Source organism: Stigmatopora argus, chromosome 7, assembly GCF_051989625.1.
Source record: "Stigmatopora argus isolate UIUO_Sarg chromosome 7, RoL_Sarg_1.0, whole genome shotgun sequence".
Classification (NCBI taxonomy): Eukaryota; Metazoa; Chordata; class Actinopteri; order Syngnathiformes; family Syngnathidae; genus Stigmatopora; species Stigmatopora argus.
In genome coordinates, this window is record NC_135393.1 from 9186280 (window position 1) to 9212196 (window position 25917).

At 38.9% G+C, this 25917-nt stretch overlaps 2 protein-coding genes and 2 long non-coding RNA genes across 6 annotated transcripts in view; 2 read left to right on the plus strand and 2 right to left on the minus strand.

Moving 5' to 3' along the window:
• Window positions 1-231: 231 nt before the first annotated feature.
• Window positions 232-11027, minus strand: suz12b (SUZ12 polycomb repressive complex 2 subunit b). Of its 3 annotated transcripts, XM_077604277.1 has the most exons (18): window positions 10456-11027; window positions 9596-9787; window positions 7485-7629; window positions 6874-6920; window positions 6720-6784; window positions 6569-6637; window positions 6444-6493; window positions 5919-6004; window positions 5617-5848; window positions 5440-5545; window positions 4642-4747; window positions 4360-4537; window positions 3984-4072; window positions 3748-3891; window positions 2993-3150; window positions 2436-2634; window positions 2214-2293; window positions 232-1585 (listed from the first exon to the last, which is right to left on the minus strand). In XM_077604277.1, the coding sequence occupies exons 2-18, from the start codon at window positions 9626-9628 to the stop codon at window positions 1276-1278; spliced, it is 2097 nt and encodes a 698-aa protein (XP_077460403.1). In that variant the 5' UTR covers window positions 9629-9787; window positions 10456-11027; the 3' UTR covers window positions 232-1275. The 3 variants fall into 3 exon arrangements, with proteins under 3 accessions (XP_077460403.1, XP_077460404.1, XP_077460405.1); XM_077604278.1 differs by lacking the exons at window positions 9596-9787; window positions 10456-11027 and adding an exon at window positions 7861-8202; XM_077604279.1 differs by lacking the exons at window positions 9596-9787; window positions 10456-11027 and adding an exon at window positions 7709-8202.
• utp6 (UTP6 small subunit processome component) lies at window positions 8891-15957 on the plus strand. Its single transcript, XM_077604280.1, has 19 exons — window positions 8891-9157; window positions 9366-9450; window positions 9542-9583; window positions 9673-9765; window positions 10470-10517; window positions 10588-10651; window positions 10742-10860; window positions 10934-11011; window positions 11386-11467; window positions 11556-11637; window positions 11718-11896; window positions 12453-12532; window positions 12672-12749; window positions 12833-13012; window positions 14070-14150; window positions 14275-14384; window positions 14458-14524; window positions 15153-15225; window positions 15336-15957. The coding sequence occupies exons 1-19, from the start codon at window positions 9066-9068 to the stop codon at window positions 15488-15490; spliced, it is 1788 nt and encodes a 595-aa protein (XP_077460406.1). The 5' UTR covers window positions 8891-9065; the 3' UTR covers window positions 15491-15957.
• LOC144076922 (uncharacterized) lies at window positions 15252-25913 on the minus strand. The gene is made up of 3 exons (XR_013300824.1): window positions 25740-25913; window positions 22621-22673; window positions 15252-17044 (listed from the first exon to the last, which is right to left on the minus strand). It is a non-coding gene; the product is annotated as an uncharacterized LOC144076922 (long non-coding RNA).
• The window catches only part of LOC144076923 (uncharacterized), a 40095-nt gene continuing 32843 nt past the window's right edge, over window positions 18666-25917 (plus strand). Inside the window, exon 1 of the long non-coding RNA XR_013300825.1 lies at window positions 18666-19203. This is a non-coding gene — a long non-coding RNA (uncharacterized LOC144076923). The remainder of the gene's footprint in view (window positions 19204-25917) is intronic.

Genomic DNA, 25917 nt, shown 5'->3' on the forward strand with positions numbered 1-25917 from the left:
TCTTCAGGTACATTGTCCTATAATACAAATACGTGCATGTAGTAAGTTTATTCTATAGCCACCCAATTGATAGGCAATAAATCTGCCAAAGCCACAGCTATCATTGCCACAAGGTAAACAAATCTTACATCCAAAAGTTCAATATACAGTATTTTCTACATTCAGCACAATGATTTCAAAAGTGAAGTTCCTCAGATTCCAGATGGATGCCAACAAATAATTGAGCTTAAATGAGGTTGAATGTGTCTTTATTTAAATATAAAAACCCTAAATCCAGAGTGTACTTCTTTACAGGATTCTCAATGGGGTGTTTTGTAAATGAAAGGTGACAAAAGTTCCCTTTACTTCACTAGACAAAAGTAGCAAAGTAACCAAATCGGAATTAAAGATTAAAAACATACCAAATCAGGGTTGGTATTGAACCATCATTGTCAGTTTGTATTCACAGTGAAAAAGAAAAAATACATCAACATAACTCCAAATACTGAAAACCCCTTTGGTAGACCAGCACTGAAACTAAAAATCTTTAAAAATTCTACTGTCCGACAAAAAAAGAGAGAACTACTTGAGTCTTTACTGGTTGCCATTTCTTGAAACTCAGTCTTAATTGTGATACCAAAACACAATCTCTTTCTCTTCTTTCATTCTTCACTCATGATTGAAGAACCGCTGCGTTACACATTTGGACGCAGCGCTGAGGTTATGAAAAAGAAAGTCTAAATACAAAAACAGCAAGTGCTAAAAATAATCAGCTAAATTGTTTTTTAAAAAGGTTATTATGTATGTGCACAATCCATGTTACCAGTTCAGTTCCTTGATGGACATAGAAAACCAAGGGCGGGGAACCTTTTTCCTATTAGGCTCAAGTCTGAGGAGTTTAAAAGTCTTCGATAGATCATATAAAATGCGAGGAGGGGGCGGGGGCAAAAAAACAATATGTTTTTATATATTAGGAACATTTGTAGGTTAAAAATTCACTTGGCCAGCGTCAAAAGACTTCCATGAGCCAGGGTTCCCCACCCCATGCAATCTATTTACCCACCCAATGATATCCTTCAGTCATGATAAGTGGGGGTGATCGACTTCTACATTGTTCATATTTAGCTGAGTTCAACTTGTAAAAACTTGTTTACCTTGTATATTGATTGGTTTTGCAGTCAAATGCTCTGCGGACCACTTCTAAGCACCAAAAGGTTGGATGTGTGGGTGGAAATGGAACAAAAATAAAACTCCCTCCCCCATGACTACAAATTGATTTTGGCCAATAAGCTTGCATCAGTCCGTAAGAGCGCTTTTTGTCCTCTTGCCCTGCTTCCCCACACCGGAGGACGCCATGTTGCCATTGAAGCTCTCTGCAAGCATTGCTCGCTCCTGCTGCTCCCCGGGGTCCTCGGGGAGCTCCTCCTGGATCTGCTTCAGGCGCGTCATGGCCCGGTCGATGGTGGCCGTGACCACCAGGTTGAAGTCGTGCATGCTTACCAGGTGCAGAAGAAAATTACGGCACAGGTTGCGGCGGACGATGTGAGCGCCGCAGTCGTCCACGAAAAGCATGATGGCCTGATTCATCTGGTTGTCTGCTATGAAGCTGCCACACACACACACACACCAAACTATACTTTAATGCCAGGGAAATATCCAGTGGTGATACAGGTACATCTTAATACAGTAAATTTGTGTTGTAAGGAGTTGAATCATTACAAAAGTTTACTTCCTGTGGCCAATGTGCACCTTCCCACCCCCCAAGTTTGAAGACCCCACAAGTCAAAGTGTCGGCAAAAAAAACCCAGAAAGAGATTCTTGTGAATTATAGTACAGGGAGTCCACATGTTCTGTTCCTATGCTCACGACATAACCTGATTTTCCACCACTGAAAGTTGAATTTTACAGCTAAAATCAGCCAAATGGGTAATAAAAAAGAAAAAGAAAAAAAATATATATATATTTTTTTTAAATCATCTGCTGTACTTACCATTGGCATAAGGTGGATGGAGAGTTAAGATTTTCAATGTTTTATTTGAAACCAAAAGAACGGAACATGACGACTGTAACGCCCCAAAACAAAAACAAAACATTATATCATGTTAATCTTTGTTTCCATGGTAAATCCTATTCTCAGAAAACCCAGCTTTTTTTCTGGGGCTATGATAAAATAAAATAGTAAAATGAAAAAGTAGAGCAAAAGGGGGGAAACTCATGTTTTATTGTCCACATACCCGTGCTGCATAACATGAAGGTTCCACAACTTCATCACCTCCTTCTCTCCTTCATTGACATCCGTGAATTCGTCCAGTTGCTGGACAAATAAAAATAGAAAACCATTTTGTAATGAAGAACTATTTAGCTCCATCAAATAGATGCTAGATGAGATTCTCCATAAATTTGAGGCGTCTGGTCATAACAGAACAAAATATCTGGCAGTGGCGGCACTTCCTCACCGTGGCGGTCTTCTCTCGGAGCCACGCAGGGTCCCGCTCGTCTTCACTGTCTACTTCCATCTCTTGGGGTCGCAGAGGCATGCAGCTGTCACTGTGGAAGTAGAGGCGGTTGTGCCCGCTCACATAGGTTCTTTGCTGCTCCAACTCGCCATCCTCGGATTCCAGAAACTCAGACAGGCTGGGCTTAGTCCTCTTGGGCCTGCAACAACAAAATATGATACACGCTCATCCCTCGCCACTTCGCGGCTTCAGTCAATCGCAGTTCTTTTCATAAGTATCCAAAATAAGGAAAATGTTCATAAAAACGTCAAAATTTGCGCTGAAACTCTAAAGCGGAAAGCAGCTTAGATGCGCGATGCTGTAGCCTCTAAGAAAATGGCGAAGAGGAGCGCAGTCTGGTATAAATACTATAATAGGGGTCATCCTAGTTTGCAGTTTTTCGATTAATGCGGCGATGTCTGGTCTACATTATCCGCGAAATTGGAGGGAAAATTGCACCGTGGCTTCTACTTTTTGGTGCTTACACATTTGAGCGGTCATTCAAGTCAACAGCTTACCGGCAAACCAGAATGTGGGTGACGGCAGTTCTCTTGACGGGGCCGTTGCGGCTGAAAGCAAAGCCCGGTTGGCTGTGGATGTCCTGAGGATTGCCAACGTACGAGCCGTCGTAACACTCATTGATAGACACGTCTATTCTTGCTCCTTTGGGGTGAGGCTGCCAATTAAAAGAGTGGGTGGAAACTAAGTCATTTACAAGTGATTGTGCACTGGTGCAGACAGGGACAATATAGCGAGTCACTTCTTTGGATGCAATATTGCTTTATTATTGTCAATTTTATTGCATTTAATCATTAAACAAGATGAGACCAAGGGAAAAACAATCTTTTGTTAATAAACAGTAAGAGGGGGAAAAATACATTCAAAAATAATCAAAATATCTGATAGTTCAATTTATCAATAGAATAAAACCTTCTACAAACAAATGAGGGGTAGCCCCACATATCAGTTTTCTAGTCTGATTTGAAATGTGATATGTCTGCATAGATTCTGAATAATTCAACTTCCTTGATGTGAATCCTTATTTCCAAATTGTAGGAATAATCTGAATATTTTAAGAGGACAATTTTGACCACCAATTAGATGAATTCTGTCTTTTGTTTAAGAAATAAAACATGAGCACAAGTCTCCAGTTTTGATTTGATCAATATCTCTTGCTACTCCATTACTATAACTAAAAGAATGTATTTACAGTTTTAAATACTCATCTATGTTCCCGAAAGGCATATGTGATGGAATTATTGGTCTTCCTTACCACATAGTTGAAGATGAAGCGTGAGTGGGAGAGTTTAAGGTGCTTGAGAAGGCTGTAGAGTTTGCTGCAGTTGAGCGTGCACCAAGGACAGTGAAGGTCATCCCTCGCTTCCGTCTGTTGCCGCGTATTGTTGTTGTACAGGAACTAAGTCAGAAAAAGGTGTCAATACATCCAGTAATTCAATAAAAGACATGATAGAGCATCATATGCCATGACTTTTGCATAAAAGTGTTTACCTGATAAAATATCCTTAACTTTTGACGTGGATCACACGGAACAAGTTCTTTTCTCGTCTGGATATCCGCGGTGACAGACTCTTTCAATGCTGAAAAGGAACACATGGTTTTGTTTAAGTGGACTTTGATTAACTGGTAATTATGTCAACTCAATGGTGTGGCTACAAGAGAAATTACTTTCTGTAGTTAATAGAGAGATCATCTTAAATCACTGAATGACATTGGGGGGAAAAGCTCTTCTACAGCATGAAGTGAGCGTATTTTCCAAATACAAAGATGTGTCGGTGTTTTCAATATAATATGCAATTCTGATTATCTGCTTAATTTCAAGCTATGTCTCAATTTGAAAATCTTGGAACCTTGAATTAAACCTTACCCAAAGGTGTGGCTCTATGGTGACTGGTCCGGGTCTCCATGGGGCCAGAGGTCTCGGAATTTCGGGTAGCCAGCGGTTTGGCAACAGGGGCTGTGGACTTAGCGCTGGCATCACCCGTCCAGCGCAGAGTAAATTGCAACGTGGGTCCCTGAGAAAACGTTTCAAACGGTGGAAGTCTCTGAAGGTGGGGTAGGAGTGGACACGTGAGATTTTGGTCAGTGATAAAAAAACATCATTAGATCTGTTTGCTGTCAGAAAATGTGGAGCTGAGTTTTATCTAACCTTGCCATCAAGAATTGTTTCCCATGTGGCTCGCTTCTTGCTCACAGGGATGTCCTCCATCCCTTGCATGGACACCTCATACTCTCCATCAAGCAGCTGCAATCTCCTGTACAGGACAAAAATGAGGAGTTCAACCCTTTATAAAAGGCATTCATTAGACTCACTGACTCCCATTAATGGCACCAGATGTCCAATGCATTTTCAGCACGAGCATTGACAGGCAGACTGTCAAGTTTGAAAAAACTGGACGTTTATTGTTGTGAATGGTGAGAAATGAGCTAAGAGTGGATATTCTCTTAAAATGAGTTTGTTTTTATTTTGTTCATTAAAAAAATAAGGGAAAATACCATGCTCTTATTTTTTTAATCCATTATTTTTTTATAGCACTTCAATAAAAAGATAAAATTGCAATTATTTTATTCAAAATATATACCTAAAATAACAATATTGGGTATTTATAATTGTTATGAATGCCAGTTTGTTATCTAACAACTTTGGAGTATTATTGGGGCATAAGCAGAAGGTATTCCTATTTTTATTCATTTTGGATTTTCCTATTATTGACACTATTCATACATACATATACACACACCATGCTTAATGAGGCTAAATTCTTGAAATTATCAAAAATAGTCACTTCCCCAATAAAGGGTTAATAATTGACACCATGTAACACAATTCAGTACACACTAAGTTTAAAAAAATTCCTGCATTTAGAAAAAAAAAACATGATTAAGTGATTTGGGGAGTCACCAAATAAGAGAGACACTCAAAAGGTATACAAAATATCTCTTGCACCTGTTCTTATCGAAGACAGTCATTTGAGCCACATATGTCTCAGTTGTGTCCCCCTCTTCCTTAAGAGACGAGTTCCTCTTCTTTCTACTCTGAGTATCTCTCACATCTAAACATAAAGAAACACAGACATTGCATGAAGATCAAAATCTGCGCTGTTGGCTTTGAGCAGTTTCTTACCAATGTTCTCGTTGGCTTCCCCATTGGGCAAGCCGTTGGCGTCCCTCCGGCTGGTGCGCGACACCCTGAAGAGGAGCGAGTAGGACTTGACCATGTGGCTGTTGCTGGGTTCGAACTCGTTGCTGGACACCACTACCGAGGGACAGGAGGCCAGCTTGCTTTGCTGGCTGTCAGGATTCAAAGGCACCTGCTTTTTACCTGTAGGCACTTGCTTAACTGGACAGCTGACATCCTGCAACAAAGAGCGTAAAGTGAGCGTGGAAAAGTGATGGCATTGTAGGCCAAATGTGACGCCGCCTTACCTTGCGTTTTTTATGGCAGACTTTGACAAGTAGCACCTCCAAGGAGACGGAATTTTGCTCGTTCTCCGAGTTTTGAGATGGCTTTTCTACAATTTCAAATGATACAGTCCTTATTTTAATTTTTCACGCTGGATGTCTGATAGTGTAACATGAATGAAAAGTACCCCCGTCAGAGTCGGTCTTCTCAAAGTAACCCATGAATGTTTAAAAGTTAGCAAGGAACTTAACAACACACCTCTTAGCTTTATAATGCTCTATTATACATTACTATTTTTCCCATTAAAAAAAATGTTGCAAACTAGGTTTTTGGCTGCCATTGACGGCAGTAGATGTCCAATCTATTTGAACCAGGCGCCAGTAAATTAATGTTCATTCACTGTCAGTTCTGCCAGTTCAAATGTACTGAGCCTCTACTAGTGACAAAAGAAAATACATCTACACAGATGTATGAAAAGATCCACAAGATTGGAAATCTATAATCATCAATGGCACTGAAACAGCTAATTTAGAAAATACTGTACTTACCATCCTTGTGGAAGAACCCAGTAAAGGTTAACTGCAGATGGGAAGACAAGCTAAAACAAACAAATTGGGTTAAATGTTGTCATCTATTGAAAACAAAGTTCAAACATCTTATTGAGCAATGTTACCTAGGAGATTCCTGCTCTCCCTTCATCTTCTCAACAGTTTGCAACATGTTATCTACTTTGAATGATTTTCTAAGAACAAGCAAAACAAGTTTGTGATTCATGTTGTCCACATAACATAAAGACTCAGATGCGCCAGAGAGATTTTGTGTACCTTTTGGCATTTGAGCGACCATTTCTATGGGACATGAAGGTTAGAGTCCTGTGCAAAAATATCGGCTAAAAAGGAGGGAAATCATTTCAGTTAGCATTTTTTTTACATTCAATACCTTAAATGCGTTAAAAAAATTAAAAAGGTAGGGACTTACTGCAATCAAGTTCCGAGTGCGAAGAAATCTATAGATCTGTGTTGGCTCTGAGAACGGAACAATAATATTAATCATTCATTCATTTAATAAGATTCTTCAAACATCCAAACATGAGTTACACTTTAAAATGTGATTTCAAAGCTGGTTTCGAACACAAAATGCAAATTATTCTCTATGATTCTGTAAAAATGGGTCAAGACTGGCTGGAAATGGGAATATGAGGGGTTCAGGGTGACCACCAATAGTTTTAAAGAGAAACTATTGGTAACTATTGATACTCTGCATTATAAAACGTCAGCAAGTTTTTACTGAATATATTTTGTCATATACCAAACATATCTGGCCACTTATATGGACAATCAAAATCAGTGAATGAGTACAGTATCCCATTGCAAAATATAGTACTAAGAAATATGTGAGTTTTATGCTACATTACAGTAGGCTAGGAGTGAAACTATCAACTTGGTGCTCTTAACCGAATAAAAAATGCATGTCATCATAAACTTTAAGAGATTCAAACTCCAAGGTGCCTACTCAATAAGACAGTAGTGATTGAAAACTTTGGTGAAAGATGAGTAAACAAGGAACGAATCAAGGGGTTGACGTCTCACTTTCGAAGGCCTGGAGGAAGAGCTCATGGTCGGCCTGAATCTGCTCCATCTTCGGCTTCTTCACGGAGTTCAGCATCGCCGACGAGGCGGGGTACATGGCGCCGTTCGCTTTGCAACCCGCCCCGCTCATAATGTGACCGAAATTCTACGAGCGAACATAACGCTGACATTAAAAGCATGAAAAAAATAACGGGACAAACAAAAGGCTGTACAGCAAAAGTTACCGGAGGCGAAAGATTAGCTTGGCGGCTAGCGAAAGCACATTGCTAAACAGGCTAGAGAACGCGGGTTGGGGTTTTCTTTCGTCCCCTGTCAGACTATTACTGACGGAATCGTTTAACTTGCTGTCTATTCAACATCCACAAAGACAGCCTACCCTGGCGGATGGCATCAATGTGTTAGCCTCGCCGCTCCAAGCCCAAGCCTGGAAGAATCAAGAGCGGAAGCCCATGAATATGAACAGGACGCGACAGGCAGGTCGCATCTGGCTAGTAAGCTAGCAATGCTAGCATAGTTTACCGGTAAATTAATACCGGTAGAGATCCCTGATTGTTTCTTCGTATGGATACAAATATTTTTTATAGAATCCGGTTTGGAATAAATAAGTTTTATGTCAATAATAAGCACAAGCGAGTAATTTTCTGCCGAGCGGCGTCCCTTCAATTTGGAATGAACAACAGAGCATTGCTTATTTGCCAGCCAATGAGAGTCAAGTTGTGCGAACGCACGACTGTGATTGGCTACTGGAAACTGGAAATGACGCTAGCCCGCGTTAGGTTTCTGCGATTTTGCGGGAAACAGAGCGCGCGTTCAAGTGCATTGAATACTTATGCCAAATCACAGTAAAGTAGTGCATTGTGGACATTTGGTTTTACAGTGGGTTAAATGTTTTACATACATACATCATAGGCCACGCGGGGGCAGCTCAGCAATTTTAACTCTAGATTTATAATACAATAATTACGGAATTAAATAGAAATAAAATGTACAGCATGTAAAACAAGTAATCATATAAGAAAAAATGAAGTGTATGTAGTTAATTATAGACTTCTCAAATGCAATGCATTTTAAAAATAAAGTTCAGTTACATTCAATCAGTATAATACAATAGATGTGCTTTTAGTGTCGAATTAGTGCTTTAGAATATGTCTTAGTGTGTGTACACATACAATCACTGTTCGTGTTCAAAAAGGACATAATGTACCAATCCAATGTGGTTTAAAATATCAAATCGAACTTTTTATAGTTAGGAGCAAAACATCTTATGTTGAATTTGGTGTTTCTAGCATTAAAAAGCTTGTGTATATGACAAACCGAATCGTCTGTTATTATAACGTTATTACATAGTACGTTAAAATCATTTTCACCGGCACTATTTCATATATGCTTTTTTTGCAGTAGGAACAATTTGCCTGACGGACATGGAAGTGAGGCGATCGACAATTTCCGGACATGTGTGTACAAAGCGTAGCCTTGCTAACGTTAGCTATCTCGTGGTGCTAATTTATCTGCATTATTGACTCGGAGATAGGTCATAAATTACATTAAAAAATCGTCGAGTCTGATCCTTAAGAGGACAAGATGGCAGAGATTGTCCAGCAGCGGGTCGAGGACAGAATTCCAGAGTTGGAACAACTAGAAAGAGTCGGACTCTTCACCAAGAAGGAAGTCAAGTAAGAACACACGTCGACAGAAATATCCTCCAATTATTACTACATAAACGTAAATAAAAGCGCAGACACATAATGTGTAATGATCTCATTGATCGCAATTAAAGTCCAATCTATACTGCCAGGTCCTTCCACATTATTAATTAAATGCACAATGTCTCCTTTTTTTAAAGCCTAATGATGAAGTCAAGCACTAATTTGTGTTTTCTAGAGCTATCATCAAAAGAGTAACATCTCTGGAATACAAACTGCGCAGGCGGATCGTAAACAAAGAGAATTTTGTACAATACATCCAGGTTTGAGAGTGATCTAACATCGAAGCCCCTTACATTAATGTCAATGAGATTTAACCCCTTGTACATGGACCTTTTTTGTGAAAAATTGCAGTATGAAATCAACATTCTGGAGTTGGTCAAGAAGAGGAGAGCGGTTGGTTCCTACCTTATTATGAGATGATTGTGATTTCATGGTCATGATGTTGTCAAACTGATTCTCTTCTCCATGTTTCTTTTTGTTAGCATATACACTACCATTTCAAGAGGGAAGACATTGAGTATCCCATTATACACAGAATCAATAGTGTCTTCATAAGGGCCACAAGCAAGTGGAAGGTATTTGCACTCATCCATTAATCTGGCAAAGGAGAAAGTGAAAAGAAAATATTTTTTGTCAATGTAATGTAAAGTAATATCTTAGGAGAGATATGATTTGTTGTTGTTGTTGAATAAATGGTAGGCCAACTTAATATTAACTTCAATCTCTGTATATATATTTTTGATTCCTTACTCCATTACATTATTCTATTCCGGGTTTTAATTCTCCCTTTGATAATTTTTTTTAAATTATAGCAGATGAAATTGCCATTTAGTGTAATGCAATTTTTATTACAGTAACGTGGCATTTACTATATATTGTTGAATATATTATTTTAAAATTTATAAATTAAAAAATTATTTCCTTGTCACAGTGCTAATTTTAAAAGGCACTATAAAAGATTTGATTCATAAATAATAGGCAATCACTTTATAGTTTTATTTTCTCAAGAAATAATTGGGAATAATACAGCTTACTTTTAATGGAATGCAACTTTAAAGTCATTGTGTCATAGGAAACAAGGCAAACATTTACGAGTTATGGAGATCTAATTTTGCAGGAATACACTTATTGTATACATTATGGGAGTTGTCATTTTTAGAGAAAATCTAGGAAAATTAGTTTTTTTTTAAATGATGAGATGTGTACTGAAAAGAAACAGATCTATTTTTAAAATAAAAAAGCAATTTAATTTGCATAACAAATACCTTTTTTCTTTCAGGATGATGTTCAGCTTTGGTTATCACATGTCGCCTTCTGTAAGAAATGGGTATGGACAAATTAATTATTGTTAATTTAATCAGTTTACGTGTGAATAATTGACGGTCTATTCTTCATAGGCCACGCGGGGGCAGCTCAGCAAGTTGTTCTCATCCATGCTGGCCATCCATGCCGATAAACCATGTAACCCAAGGCTTCTTCCTTTTTTTTTATTGCGACAAATTCAGGGAATGTGCAAACAAAAAAACTAACACTAATTTGCCCTCTATTTAGCGCTGTGGATAATTGCAGCCAAGAGTGAGCTGGAAGAGAGGAATTCTTCCGAAAGTGCTCGTCATTTGTTCCTTAGAGCGCTACGTTTCCATCCAGGCAACAAAAAGCTCTACCAGGAGGTAGGGGAAAGAATATAGGTGCCATTTTGCCTCTTCCAAAAGAAAAAGAAGCTTATTCCATCGTGTCTTGCAGTATTTGCGGATGGAGCTGTTGCACTGCGAGAAGCTGAGGAAGCAAAGGGCGGAACTGGAACAAGCTAAGATTGACATTGTGAGTTGGTCACCATCCTGAATGACTGACTTTGGGAAATGATTCAGATCTAGTGACACCAAGTACATTAAAAAAAGTATTAGAAGAGTAAATAATGTGTATAGTGGACCTCTGCACAATTGTTGTTGCAGGGGCTGGCAGACAAAGCTACTTGAAGCTTTAATTTATATTTGTGATTTACTGCTGAATTGAAGTCTTTTTTCCCTTAAATTATGCATTTAATTTCAAAAAACAAACATAATTACAGGATTTTTTTTATTTTTCTTTAATGTTCGGATAATTAACTAATATATTTGGAAAAAGGCTAATGTACTTTAATCAATGCTGAAGCGGACAAATGATTAAAATGATCAAAAATGTGTATTGTTGAATAGGGTGAATACGAGTTCTCTGCAGAGATTCTTGATGGGAAACTAGCCATGGTTGTGTATAAAGATGCCACAGACAAAAATAAAGGTGGGCCATGCTTTTAAATTCAGACATTGTAGCATTAGAATTTGGAAAACCATATGTTTAACACTCCCATTTTTTTCTTGCGCCACAGACGCAGAGTTTGTCATCTCACTGCTGAACATCACTTCCATTTTCAACTTCACCAAAGATTTGCAAAAGCTCATCCTGCAAGAGTGAGTCACTATTAAACCCAATCAGTCTCAAACAATGGCAATGATGCTCACAAAGACTTTGCTGTCCCATTGTCTTCAAGCCTGCAAACCAACTTTCTCGAGGACAGCGTGACATGGGACTTCTTGGCCAAGAAAGAACTGGAGGCTTCGGGAGTGGAAGAGAAACTCCGGACCGCAAAGGATCGCGCTTTGGAGGTTGACCGAAGAGAGATGGAATGCTGTCGGGTCTATGACAAAGGAATTGAGAACATTAACACTGGTAAGAGTCCTCCTATGGTATCAAAAATAGATTTTTAACCATTGAAGGGGCTCTCATTCAACTCATTAGATGCCTTTGACGTGCTGGCTAAACGTCTAATCCGTTTTGACTGAGAGACGCTAGCAACGATTGTTCGCGATGGATTGGACATCATGGACAATGCGTTAAATATCATGAAGTAAAATAAATGGTATTATTGGGGGCATAAGCAGTGTTTGTTTTTATTCACCTAAATTTTATCAATTTAGCTTTCAATAAAAAATTCGTTGGAAAAAAGGATGAATTAGGAAATACTGTAGGTTCCAAACTTACAAACACAATTGGTTCCAGACGACAGTTGGATAAGGTCACTTGGCCCTACTTTCACTTACATTTAGTTTATAAAATGGGCAATGGGACATAATTTTTGGAAATATTTACTTTGTGATATATTCATTTATTTGTTTAGAAAATAGTGACTTGAGCTGAAACGGGAATTTTGATTAGACAGTTTTTAATGAAAATATGAAATTGGAATTGACCAACACGTGTTGTGATGTTGTCTTACCGCCTGCAGAACCCATGTGGACTTGCTATGTCACCTTCTGTATGGAGAGGGTGAAAAGGAAGACAAACGTCCAAGAGCTGAAGGACAAGGTAATCAAAAATCAACGATAACGTGCCTGTTTTGTGACCAAGACTGAATAGGAATGCTTCTTAGTGCCATGTAATGTCATCCATCTTTCACTCCCAAGTGAGCAAATTAAAAATGGATAAAATGACTTGTGTGTCACAGAGACTAGAGAGACTGCTGGGAGTTCTGCAGCGTGCCCACGACTCTTCATTCCTAAAAGAGAATTATTATAAGAACTGGGTAATACAGTAAAGGAATCACATTTGAGTATGCTTCACCTTCTGCTTTTTTCTCTGTTGTACTCAACTATTCTTCTCTGGCAGGTGCAAATCCTGCTCTCTTCAGGGGACGTAGAAGGTGCCGCCATTAAAGCAATGGCGGTCACGCAGCGGTACAGCCAATCGGTGTCGGCGTGGACCATGGGCTTGCAGACGCTGATACAGCTGGAGAAAGTTGACAGCAGACAGCTGTTTCAGGACGCACTAAGGCACATCGATCCCAAGGTAGTACTTTGTGTATTTATTTTTTTTGCCCTAGTTTTATACTGTGTGGTGATCATGTGCTTTAGTAAAAAGTCTAAATGAAACAAAGTTTTTGCTTTATGTGAAACAAAAAATATGAAGTAGATGTGATTTAACAGTAAAAGGAATTATGCATAAATGTTTTGCTAATAATTGTATTGTAGAAACAGGCTTCCTACGCAGTTGTGATTCAAAACCTGTCTGAAACGACTTTTACATGTTTTTGGTGGAAATAAAAAATAAGTTGCTACACTTCTACTCCCGTCAAATAGTTGGCAGCACGCAGCCGTTGTGCCGTGCAATCTGTTGAAATACATCACAAAAGAATGTGCTGACCAATGTGTGTCCCTTAAAAAGAATCTAAAGCCAAAACAGTACAATTTAAAACAGGGTTGCGCAAATGCTTTGGTCCAAGATCTACTTTTCAAAGAGCCAACCTCGTGTCTACACTTAAAAATTGTTGTAATGAAAGCCACAGGTTGTTCAAACATAAAACAAAGACATGATTACTTTAGTGCTGAATGGGGTTTCAGAAATAAATTGACAAATTTACTTTTAACTCCATTCTGATTAGTTTTTCCCCAAAGTGATGTACAAAAATTGAAATAAGTCTTAAAATGTGGGATCGAATAAATCATGATCTATGAATCGTATCGCCAGATATGAGGCAATAAACACACATTCCTATTACATAAGAAAAATGTCACTATAATTGGAATTTTGGCAGAAAGTAAGCAAATACCATTCCAGTTCACTGTCAAACTTTTTTTGGAAGTCTGGGATTGAATTACTGGAATGGGAATTGTCCCCCAAATTTCTGGAAATTATTTGCTTCAAACAAAAACTGCATAGAATTTGCAAGATAATTGCTTCTGTCGTCACTCTTATGGCTGACTTTTGCACATCTGGTGTGGGCTACAGATTGTACGCAATTTGCTGGGATAGACTCCAGCTCCCTCATGACCCTGATCGTGATTGGCTATATTAAAAATGAATGGAATCATCATTATAAATAAAACGTCTCCTCTTGTGCCACTAGGAGAGCTTACCGGTTTGGCAGCTGCAGGTCCAGTGGAGCTTAGCCAACCAGAACCCAGAGGAGACGGAGGCCATTTTCAAGGTTAGAATCAAATCCACCATTCAGGACGTGGCCATCCACACTGAACAGTCCATTAGTATCCGCGCAATGATGAGGCCTGATATTACTTGTGCCGGACACTTTGTTCTTTTCCCCTTGTTCCCAGAGAGGTGTGCTTTCCACGGTGGCTTCTGTTGCCATGGAGATGAAAGAGAGCTACGTTGCTTGGTCGTACGCTACTGGAGGCTACAAGAAAGTGAGAAAGACTTTCACGAGGTAAGTAAATTGATCTTTACAGTCATGTAAATGAGAGACTATTAGGAAGGAGAAAATAACCCGTGTGGTTTAGTTTACAGGAAAACAGACCCTTGTCTAAACATTTCTTCACCAATATGATAAAGATTGAGAAAGAACAGGTAAGTGCAAAAAATTGTTTCTTCATTTATATCGGTGCCATTAACGTCAATAGACATTCAATTAGAGGACTGATAGTGGTGGCTTTTTTTCATCCTGCTGTGAAACTAAACTAATTTGGTGCTAAATAGGTGATGTTAAAATGGATTTGGTGTGTATTGATATGTCTAAACTTTTGCGAATAACTACAACTTAGTCATTGATTGTAGGACTGAACGATAATGGCAAAAAATGACATTGGGATTTTTGGGGGGGGGGAGTTTGTGGTATATATTGCAATGTTAACAATTGCAGATTTTTGGGGCTTAATATATTCTATTAAACTAATACTGGGGGGGGGGGCAGGTCCCCATCAACACTAAGGTGTGCCTAATTAAAGGATATTTGCTGCACCTTTTGCCCTCTAATAAAAAAAATATTGCACGTCCTGTGAACAGTGACCTCTAATAATAAAAATATTGCACATCCTGCGATGTCATGGTTCAAACGAGACATTGTTCAGGTCTAATGGTTGGTGCCAAATGTTAATATTGTGGCCTACGTGATCCCAATAGTGGATGCCAGGTCTTTCTGGGGTTGTTAAAAAAAAGAAAAGTCACTCCTAAGATTTAATTCATATTATTCATGCAGGAGTGCCCAACGATGAACAACTTGAGGAACCTATATGAGAGGGTCCTAGAAGAGTTTGGGTCGTCCGATGAAGGTAAGATGAATATGTCAAAGCAGTGCTGTCAGCCCGAACATATTTAATTTTCAACTTACAGTTACTCGGAACCTTTTTTTCTTCTCATTTTGACCCATGTTTTACTCAAGATCTGTGGCTGGAATACATCCAGGAAGAAATGGGGCCTCTTGGCCAGCCACAAAACTGTGGCAAAATTCACTGGAGAGCCATGAAGTTTTTGGAGGGAGACAGCGTGGAGCAGTTTATCTCCAAATACACTCTAATGCAGACTGGACACCTCTGAGCCTGACTCGAAACAGTGCAGGGTTGAGGCAATGTTCATTCATCAGCAGGAGTTTGTCAGCCTGATAGATCACATGAAGATGTTGGCTGGGCGTCACAGCCGTCCGTCCCTTGGGCGCATGGACTGTCTGAGCCGGGTTGGTTTTAAAAAGTCTGTGCTCTATGTTCCAAATATTTTCCATTGATGTCAAGAGACATGTTAAGAAAAGTGATACTAAATATTTCCAGTTGCAGTTACTTTCCATATATAGTAATATTTAAAACCGAGGCCAGTGGAGGTTCTCATTAAGACACACTAGGACAGTGTTCAAATAAAACTATCCAATTTGTGTTGAGTAGCATCTTTTAATTCCATCCTGTGAAGTTAATCCAAAGAGCTGTCATTGTAATGCACCCTTTTTTTCAATTCACTTCTAATTGAATGTAATTAATTCCCGAAATTAACCTTGATTGTAGTCATATCTCCAAGTCGTGTGTGTGTGGTCTATAAGAACAACGCTTCCAGCCTCCCATGGAAATGGTACTGACACTATTATACTAGCCATTATAAAACGTTGAACTCACAAATGTTCCCAACAGAGTGAATATTTTCACTCTATTTTTCATACTTGGACTGTAAACCCTCACTGAAAACTAAAATGGCTCCTGATGGAAGAAAGATCACAATATTTTGATTAATTTCCAAGTTTTCGTTGCGAAACAGAGGAGCATTATGTAAAGTTTTACTTTGATTATTCATTAAATGGCCCTAATATTTCAATAGCCAAAAAAACACAACAAAATATGGATATGCATTGGAAATGTCTGAACAATGGCAATAACTTGAGGAAAAAAAATATTATATATTATAATTATCCTACACAAAATGAATCGTAAGAAACTTTAAGGTGGATAAAAAGCCAACATTGAAGTTAAAAAATCATCCCTTTTGAAATGATACCTTGATATTAGGTACACCTGCACTATAAACAGTATTTGAAATGTAATGCAGCGCAATTACACGCTACTACAAGGTAAAGAATAAACATTACCTCAATACCAATGGGTATGCAAATCCAACGTGTAATTTTTTTAGGTGTACATTCTGTTATGTTAACTATGTTCATTTTTTTCATGCGAAAGGCAGACTACACGCTAGACTGGTCGCCAGTCAGTCGTAGGGCACTTTATGTGATAAGTCAATATATAAAGTTCTAATTATCTATTAGGTAAAATTACATGAAGAGAAATGTCAATGTATTTAAAGTAGAAAGAAACAGCTTATAAATAAGGAATTATATTTCACCTCAAAGCTTTTTCATGAAGATGAAAGTGAAGAGTGCCAAAATGGCTGCTGAGAGCAGTACAATGACACACTGATGAACAGTGGTGACCTTCTCCAGGGCATATATGCGCTCTTCCATGGCGCTAGTGTGGATGTAGTCATAGATGGATGCCCCGATGCTCCACACTGCCCACAGGGCGTCCACCACTGCCTTCATAGTGCGGGAGACCATCAAGAAGATTGCCTGCTCCCAGGCACTGGGACCATGCACCGCTCACTGGGCCATCACCACTGTGATGGACACAGGACAGGAAAAGTTAGGAAATACATACAAAAGTACATTAAATCACTTAAAAAAATACTATGAAAGTTGAAAAAAAAACTGGAAAAAAGAAATAAAAATTGAGTTTGCATGTTTTCCCTGTGCCTGCGTGGGTTTTCTCCAGGTACTTTGGTTTCATCATATATATATAATATAATATATATAAAATATATATATATATATACTGTATTAGAATTTAGTTCCATTATAAAAAGATAAAACGTAAAAAAAAGAAATAAAAAAGAAATGCAGGTCGCCTGCTTAGTACAAAATATTTTAAAAAGATCAAATGATCAAACATAAAAAGTACTGAAAACCATTCCTTGGAAAAAGTACCGTACAGTAGTTAATTCCGGAAAAACCTTTTGATGCCAAACAAACAACCCATTATGTTTTTATCCAAGTCTCTTTGTGACTCCAATTGACGCGTGTTAGTATTTGATTTTGTGCAAGTGACTTCCGTATTGAACTCTTAAAGTTCATTTCAGCCAAACAAGCCACTGCCGCTGGGGCGTCGTTTTTGTATAAATAAAAAGGCCCCAACTCACCGACATGCGGCAAATGTAAACAGTGTGTTCAATACATTGAAGAACATTCGTCCAAATGGTTTCAGAACAAACGAGTAATGTTACTTTATCCATGCATTATGAGCCGTTTGTTTGCTCGTTGACACTTGTGACAGGCAGCTTCGCTTGGTGACAAGTTACCTTTAAGCAAGCTTGCTATTTCTGGTCACAAGTTTCATGACAAAATAAGATTGAGGTTTTTCTTAGTTGGACATCATCAAAAATTGACGGAACATATAACTTAACTTTAAAAATTAGGAGGAAAAAGTAAAAATATAGCCACATAGGCATGATCAAAATACAGACTATATCAGGGATCAAAGAAAAAAAATATTAATAGACAAAAGGGTAATTATTTAATGTTTTCCTTTTCTCAGAAAAAAAGATTCACTTTTTTTCCAAAGGGAAAAAAACATTTTTGCAACCACTTTTTGATCATGAAATATTTTTAAAAAAATCTAAAATCAAGAAAACCTCAAGAATTGTTCTCTTCCTCCTCTTGTGTCATTGTAAACAAAAATAGCACACTACTGTTTCCCCTTTTCAATCAATAAAGAAAAGATCAAAAGATAAAAAGCCATTCATAATCTTTCCCACACGTATATTTTCCAAAGAATACAAGCAAATATTTCATATTAAGAGGGTCAAATAGTGGATTTGGACCAAAAAAATGTCTATAAATAATCTATTAACTCTCAGAAAAGGTGTCAATTCGTGAATCGATTAAACATCGCAGTTTACATGTGCAACACGTGACCGAATATTCCACGTTCTAGCCGGCTTGGCATCCCTGTAACAACACCAATTGGCCACTGGGCGCCGCTATACTACGCCAGGCCACCGTTCAGGGGAGGGGAGGAAGGTGAGAAGAACCCGGCCGAGATGAAACCTTCCCAATCGCGTTGACACTCGCAAGGAGGTGAAAGGAACACCTTGGCGTGATCCGTTTAGCAGCACAGCGCGTGGACCATTCCTCTTCTTTTTGCTTAATTGGGAATTGCTCCGACCACCCCGCCCCCCTCCCCTCGCAATTGGAGAGGTGCTGAAAATAACCAGGTTCCCACTCAGTTCCCCTCTTCTTGGGGAGGGCCCAGCAGCTCCTCCTTTTCCAGCTGTTTGGGAAGATCCCGTTCACTCATCGTCTTCACGCCACGCCGGGAGGAGGGGCTTTCTTCATCTTCTGCCTTCCGCCGACTGGGCTCACCCATTACACGGCTTTGCTTTGGCTGGGGTGTGCACCCACCCTGGGTGGGGGGCTTTTCTCTATCTGGAGGACACTGTTGCGTGTGTCCGAGGAGGCGATCATGCGCAAGGAGGGGTGGTTGTGCTGGGGGGGAGTGTGTGGTTGCACAAGAAGCTTTGCCCACCCACCCTTCTTAAAGGATAATGTGGACGAACGGGGAAGTTTGGAGTCCAGACCACCAGACAGACAAGACAGTTGGTGGCTGCCCCCCCACATCCTCACCGCCCCTGCCTCCACGAGGCTACTGTGGATGCTTCTGCGTGGAGGTGACAACAACCCACAGACAGACCAGCCAGCCAGGCAGCATCATCTAGACTTGGTAGGTATCAATATGAGCAGATCTAGCTATGGTTCCAGGTCTTAAAATAAGTCGTTGGCCAATTTGGGGGTGTCATGAAAAGTGCAATGAATGTTACTCGACTGTTAACCCAGCATGCATACATTTTCTTGCATTTTTTTTAACCCGTCATAGACCAGGACACTGTTTTTGGTAATTAAAAAAAAATCCCAAACTTTCAAGTGTTTTACATTTTGGGTCGTGTAGGCCACGACATCAACATATCAATCATTCTGTGTGCTCTCATCTTATAGTAACGATGTGGATGCCAGGTCTGAATTATAATGATCTATTATTATTAATAATATTGGCTTTTATTTACATGTTTGATTAATAAATGAAATTATAAATTAAAATGATCATTAAAAACTAAATCTAAAGAAATACACTGAGTTTACAGGCCCTAATAACTCCAATGTGATTAATAGTAAAACGTTTTTCACAAGTCCCTTTTTGTTTTGAATTAAAGTTGAAAAAAGAATAAACATTTTTAAAAATATTTTCTTTTTGTTTAAGGTTTTCTAAAAGATAAAATATATGGAAATAAATTAAGAGAATATTCAGTCCCCCCCTTTTTTGTTTTTTCTAATAAGATACGTATTCTAAAAAAGCAACTTTTTTTTGCAAAAAAAACAAAAAAAAGATGAACTATGACCAAATAATTGGCTGCCAGTGACAATGACAAATTTAAACATTAAAATTTAAACTGTGAATGTCTGTAAATGCTCTTGTTTCGCCTCTCCTTGTCAAATGGATTGGATGTCTCGTGGCAGCCAATGAATGAAATAGGTTAAGGGTTAAATATGCCTTTAGCATCATACCATGTTGATGCAGTTACGTTTTAGTCCCCAAGTGAAAATGTTTTTGGGAAAATCCCGCTGTTTAATAATCCGCAGCATTGAATCCGCCGTTGCAAGTACAAGAATGAGTAAGCAAGAGAGTCCCTCATGTCCTTTGCTAGAGTGACGAGGATTGTTTGTGTGTTAGAAGCTGGGTCTTTGCGGGCAAGGTGAGTCCTTCATCTATTCAACTGGCCTACAAAGTCCCAGTTTTTGGCTCACGTAAGCAGCAGGTTAAAGGCCACAAACGTTATATTCCATTTGGAATAGTCAAGATAGTTGTTCATTTCAGAAAGATGAAGTAATCCTCTTAATCTCCCATGAAAGCAGATGCCTCAATATAATTGTGTTTGATTCCTATTTGGCTATTTTTCCAGATAAAACTCTTAAAATACAGATATAAACAAGCCTTTCATAGTCTATCGATTCTAATCCTGTGTTAATATGATATTCATCCCCAATAAAGGGCTCTAGGTAATAACATTAATAACAATTTTCCAGTAGACTAATTCATGGCTGGTTGTCAACATGTAATTTTCTATTAAAATGAAGATACTTACAGATTCTTATTCTGTCAATCTATAACTGGTAAGGAAATTTTAATTGTAGCCTTAAAGTCTTGTGAAAGCTTGACTTTGAAACACTCGCGAAAATGTCTCATGCTATTTCATGGACTGTTTTGAAGTTTCCAGAACATTTAAGTTATCTCAAATTAATCTTGCACACATAAGTGGCCACCCATTTAACAGTTTTAATGTAATGTACACACACGCCTGGATACTTTTTCTTTGGGAAATTTGTTAAAAGCGTGTTAATAAAGCCCAAATCTAGCAAAGCTCTGTTACATTGAACAGGTGGAGAAGAAGTTATGGAGGCCTGCGTCTATATCTGTCCTGACCCTGGCATGGCGTACATACTCTCCTAATGAATTTAGCATCCTGACACTAGATGCTTTATGCAATTAATATAGAAGCCACGAGGGTCACAGTGGCACCTTTATGCTGCAAGTGGCACGTAGGTAAGGCATCTGCTCAAGCCTTGTATTGTTATTAAAAATAGGCAGATATGGGATTATTAAAAGGGTTTATCATGTTAAAACAAATCAGTGTAATCTTGGTGTCATTTATAAACCAAGAAAAAACACTTATGGTGAATTCAGCTTGACAAAATGGATGTCACTCAAATATTTGAAAGCTCCAAGCCAATTAAGAAAAGGAAAGATGATAATTATAATAAAATATGGTAGTTATAATATAAAATGGATGCATGGGAATTAAAAAAAATGTAAAGAGCGAGGTTAACCATTTTGCAATTGACAATGATTAACATTAATAAAATATGCGTCATAAATATGTATATAGTTAGATTGGATAGATTGATGCTAGTCATATGACGTCTTTTACTAAACAGAGAAACATAAAAACGATTATCAAATAGTTAAAATATAATGTTTCTTACATTGGTATAGCAAAAGATTTAATATAATGGTAATATTTATTTATATTCTTTGTAGAATGTGGAAATAATAAAAAAAAAAAAAGTCACGTAATAGACTCGTATAATCATTCCGGGAGGCTCAACCTATTTAAATGATTGCCCTATAAAGGTTTAATATAGTTTTAAAAAAGAATGAAAGATCTGTCATCACTTTTTAGAGGGCAGAGGGAAGCTTATTTGATTTTCAAAATGGATATCACGTGCCTCCATGTAGACTTTTAAAACCTTGTGACTGTGAGGATAACAATGAAGAGCTTTTCCTCTTATGATTAATATTCATATTTTGAAACTTTCCAAACATATTACTCGAGTAGGCCATTCTGCAGATAAAATCTAAATCAGCTCAATATATTATCAGTGATTACCTTTAAAAGTGGTGGGTACATAATTTTTTTATATTCTTTTTTAAAAATTAAATCAACTTCTAATTGAAATTTGACTGTCCTGGAACTTAATATTGCCATTAATGAGCCCCCAAATATCAGTTTCAATGTTGACGACAAACGAGAGTACCTAGTGGACCTAAACGTTGTCCTTATAAGCTGCAGTAGAGTGGGGTAGGGCGCATGCTAAAGGAATGAGCGCCTGGTCTGAATAAGCACCGGGACCACAGAGTAGCTGATTAATACCATTAAGATATGATATTAAACAGTGTCAGCTGCTACCGCTCGCCCTCGGCCCTTAACAATAAGAGCCGCCTCATCAATGGCTGCTTACGACTTGATTTTTTTTCCCTGCCCTGTCTCATATTCTCATTCAAACACTCACTATCTGTTTGCAGGCTTATAGACTCACTTTAAAAATATCCCCCCACTCCAGGTTGTATTCTGCCTCGGGTTCTGACTGCTTCGCTCCGTTGGTCCAATGGATCGTAAACAACAACCCCGTCCCATTTGCGCTCCAAAGGATTTGTTTAACTTTTGCTGGAAATGAACTCAGTCATCCCAACCTTTAAAAATCTAAGACACCAATAAACCCCCCCCCAGATAAATGCCTATTTGGTTAAAAAGTCCAAAGCGAGCTTGGTGTGTGCCAATGAAGAAGGTCAGCGTGTCACACTTACGCATATAATAGCGCCAAAGAATCTGGGGAAAATCCTAGTGCGATGTAAACCGTCTGGAAGGAGACAGAAAAGATGTTACGTTAGGGAGGGAGGGAGAGAAAAGGCAGCAAGAAAAGTGAGGGACTTTTAGGGGCAGCTGTGTTTTATTAACCCAGTCATAATGCCCCTAAAAATCCTTATTGCTCTTGCAATGCTCCACAAAACTGCGTCAAGACTTCAACAACCTGTGACGATGCTTCCCCGAGGCAGTTTTTCCTCATTTTAACTTTGCCAATATTGTTTGCTGACGCTTGATTAGTGAGCTGAGAATGTTAACGTTTCTACTGGGGAGTCACGCGTGCCTGTGAAAAGCATCTCACTCTCTAACAATTGCAATGTTTACAGTGTGGCTTATCGCAAGGCATACTCGAAGCATGCCCAGTGTTTGTCAATGTGTGGGTCCGGAAAAGAGTGATAGGCAGGTGGAGTAAAAATGAGTGCTTGGTATGAACCGGTTGCAAAAGGAGGAGGCCAAGGGGAGGGTTAGGAGTCATAAACAAGAAGACATCTTGACAGGCAGCAGACGAGTGTGCTGGCAGAGACAGGAGGAGCAGCTGTATATCGACTGAAAATTGAAAGACAAAATGTACGACAGACACGGTTTTATTTTACAAATGTTTTCCAAATTGGTCAAATTGACTCTTTTTATTTTATAGGCGTAAATGTAACTTTTTTACAGAATGATTTGTCTACATGTGCAATGTTTTGTCTATATGCTTGAACCTCAGTCGGGTTAGTGGACATTGCCTATCACCCAGAGTCAGTTGGGATAAGCATGATTCGAGAATAAGTTGAAACATTCATTCATTCATTTTCTGAAATGATTTATCCTCACTAGGGTCGACAAATACTGGTTATTCATTTTAATTACTGCATGTTTATAAATTAATAGCTTTTCCGTTTATTTCAATAGGAGATGCATTTATGGTACTATTAGTGACTCCAGTGGTCACCATTTAATTCATATCCTGAGGCAGCACGTCTTCTTCCTGACACAAATTGGGATGACAAAAGCCCGTTGACTGAATAATATACCCAAATTCAGTGTATCTGTGTCACAACTGCATCCTGTACTAAAATGAAAAGTTGCTGCAAATGGGATGGCACTGGTCAAATACTAGTTTGAAACACTGATGAAAGAAAATGTACGAAAAATAGAACGTTATCCGTGTTTTGCTGTCCAATAGATGAAGTTCAACCAAAGCTTACTTCTGTACAAGACCATCAGACTTTGCACCAAATGTTTCTAACCTGTCAAATCTGTATATCGAACAGTAATCCATTGTGGACTCTCTGTGCAGATCTACTACGATCACTACGTTCATTATTATCAGTATAAGGGCAGCCTTAATGAGAAGCAGTATGGAAAACAGAATGTTTCATCAATAAGTCATCTAATTTGCATGTGTACCCAGTTTCAGAAGCAAAGGGACCGGCTGTGGAACATTTGGGAGCTATGGCTGGGTGTGGTTTGGTCTGGTGGTCTGTTAATGTTGGTGAATGAGTCATTTAAAACTATTCTGTTGAGTCTCTTTCACTAGAATGACCTTCGCTTGGGGGTCGGATGGAACCTCTGCAAATAGACGATAGGAGAGCAAGACAGTTGGATGGATGGACAAATGGGGAAGGTGGGGAGTGAAGTCGATGAGTCAGGGCCATGAACCACATGGCGATGGAGAAGGGAGGAAGGAATTACTCATCATGGCATGTGGAATATCATACGGTTATCATAGGACTGACCATGCGTTTCCCCCATGGCCATCGAGCATTCACTTCATTGACATCACTTTCCCAAACCAGGAAATCGGTGAAAGTATCAATTGTTGCGCAGACGATCACAGAGGGAGCATTCTAACATTCTCATCTGAGACTCCTCGAGGCATTGCACTTGTGATCGTTGAAACTGAGTTTTTCTATCAGTTTTTCAAAAAGACAGCCACATGATGACTCCCCCTCAATCGCCTTAGGGAGTTGTTGGAACACACGTTTATTATCTCACAAAGTCGTTTGAATTCGCACAAAGTCATCTCCTCAAATAATACTGCCGGTTCCCCATCTGAATGCGGTCGCAGAAGCAGCCAGACTTAATTAAAAAAAAGACATGTATTTGCAGTGCACCACAGTTGGTAAGCTTTACATTTGGGTTTTAAATTACAGCATGTCAGAACAGGTTGTTCTTCTGCCACAAATTAGGCAACAGCATTCAAATATTTAGAAAAAGGAAGAACTGAAAATAGCTAGATCAGAGAGTTTTCTTAAATGGCAAGGGGACCGTGACAAATGCCACAAGGAAGCATCCCATGGCAAACTCATACTACTCACTGTTAGTTAGTCCATTGAGCTTCCTATTAACTGAAGCTCAAGTCAGTGAGAGGAGCTGAATGACGCATCGACAGATGGCTCATTTGGTGGTTTTGTGTGGGTCTGTTCTCCACCCACCTGAGAATTGAATGCAGGAGATCTACCCATCAGCTCTAAAATTTTCCTGCATGCATGTAACTAAATCTGTTATATTAAACATATGATCGCAATGCAAGCAGACAGATTAAATTGAGCTTGTTACTTTGACTCAGATCATTAAAATGCACAGGAGTCAACTCTCAACTTTTATTTGAGAGAATATAACAAAATTGAGAGGCGGCCAGGCATGGTAGGCTGGTTGAAAACTCTAAATTACCCCTAGGTAAGAGTGTGAGCTTGAATGGTTGCCCGTTTCCACGGCCTGAAATCAGCTCGGATAGGCTCCAGCACCCCCTGTCACCCTTGTGAGGATAAAATGGTTCAGAAAATAAATGAATGAATGAATTTTCTATATTGTATTGTAGTCATTGTCCTGCATTTCAGTGTTGCACACGCCATTGTTTGCTAGGACAAGCATTTTTTATGTACATGAAGAAGAGTTGCAACATAGTAAACTGACCGAACAGGTGAAAGGGGCACACCCATGAGCCCATGTTTAACCAAGCTCAACATTGTTACAGCCTGTTTGCTGACAGCCACACAATACTCCGTCTACCACTTGAATGCAAAACAAATACTGGAGACAAAAGATAGGTGATAAAAAGTGGATTTTGCCTTACCTTAACTGAAATGATCCATGTGACCCGCTCTCACCCCATCAGCTTGTTCAATGTACCTTATATGGTTCATCTGCAATAGTGATTGAAATTCTTTAGCAAGGAGGCTGGCAAGAACTCCTCATTTTTAGGCCGTTCCATGCGAATGCATGCGTTTCTCAGCTTGAGTGTTTTACATGGC

Coding starts and splice junctions, on each gene's coding strand:
- suz12b (XM_077604277.1), bottom strand. CDS start 9,628: ATGACCATGAAATCACAATCATCTCATAATAAG. Junction 7,630..9,595: donor CACAATCATCTCATAATAAG/GTAGGAACCAAC, acceptor GTTCGCTCGTAG/AATTTCGGTCACATTATGAG. Junction 4,538..4,641: donor AAACAATTCTTGATGGCAAG/GTTAGATAAAAC, acceptor CCCCACCTTCAG/AGACTTCCACCGTTTGAAAC.
- utp6 (XM_077604280.1), top strand. CDS start 9,066: ATGGCAGAGATTGTCCAGCAGCGGGTCGAGGACAGAATTCCAGAGTTG. Junction 9,451..9,541: donor ATTTTGTACAATACATCCAG/GTTTGAGAGTGA, acceptor GAAAAATTGCAG/TATGAAATCAACATTCTGGA. Junction 14,385..14,457: donor GTGAGAAAGACTTTCACGAG/GTAAGTAAATTG, acceptor CGTGTGGTTTAG/TTTACAGGAAAACAGACCCT.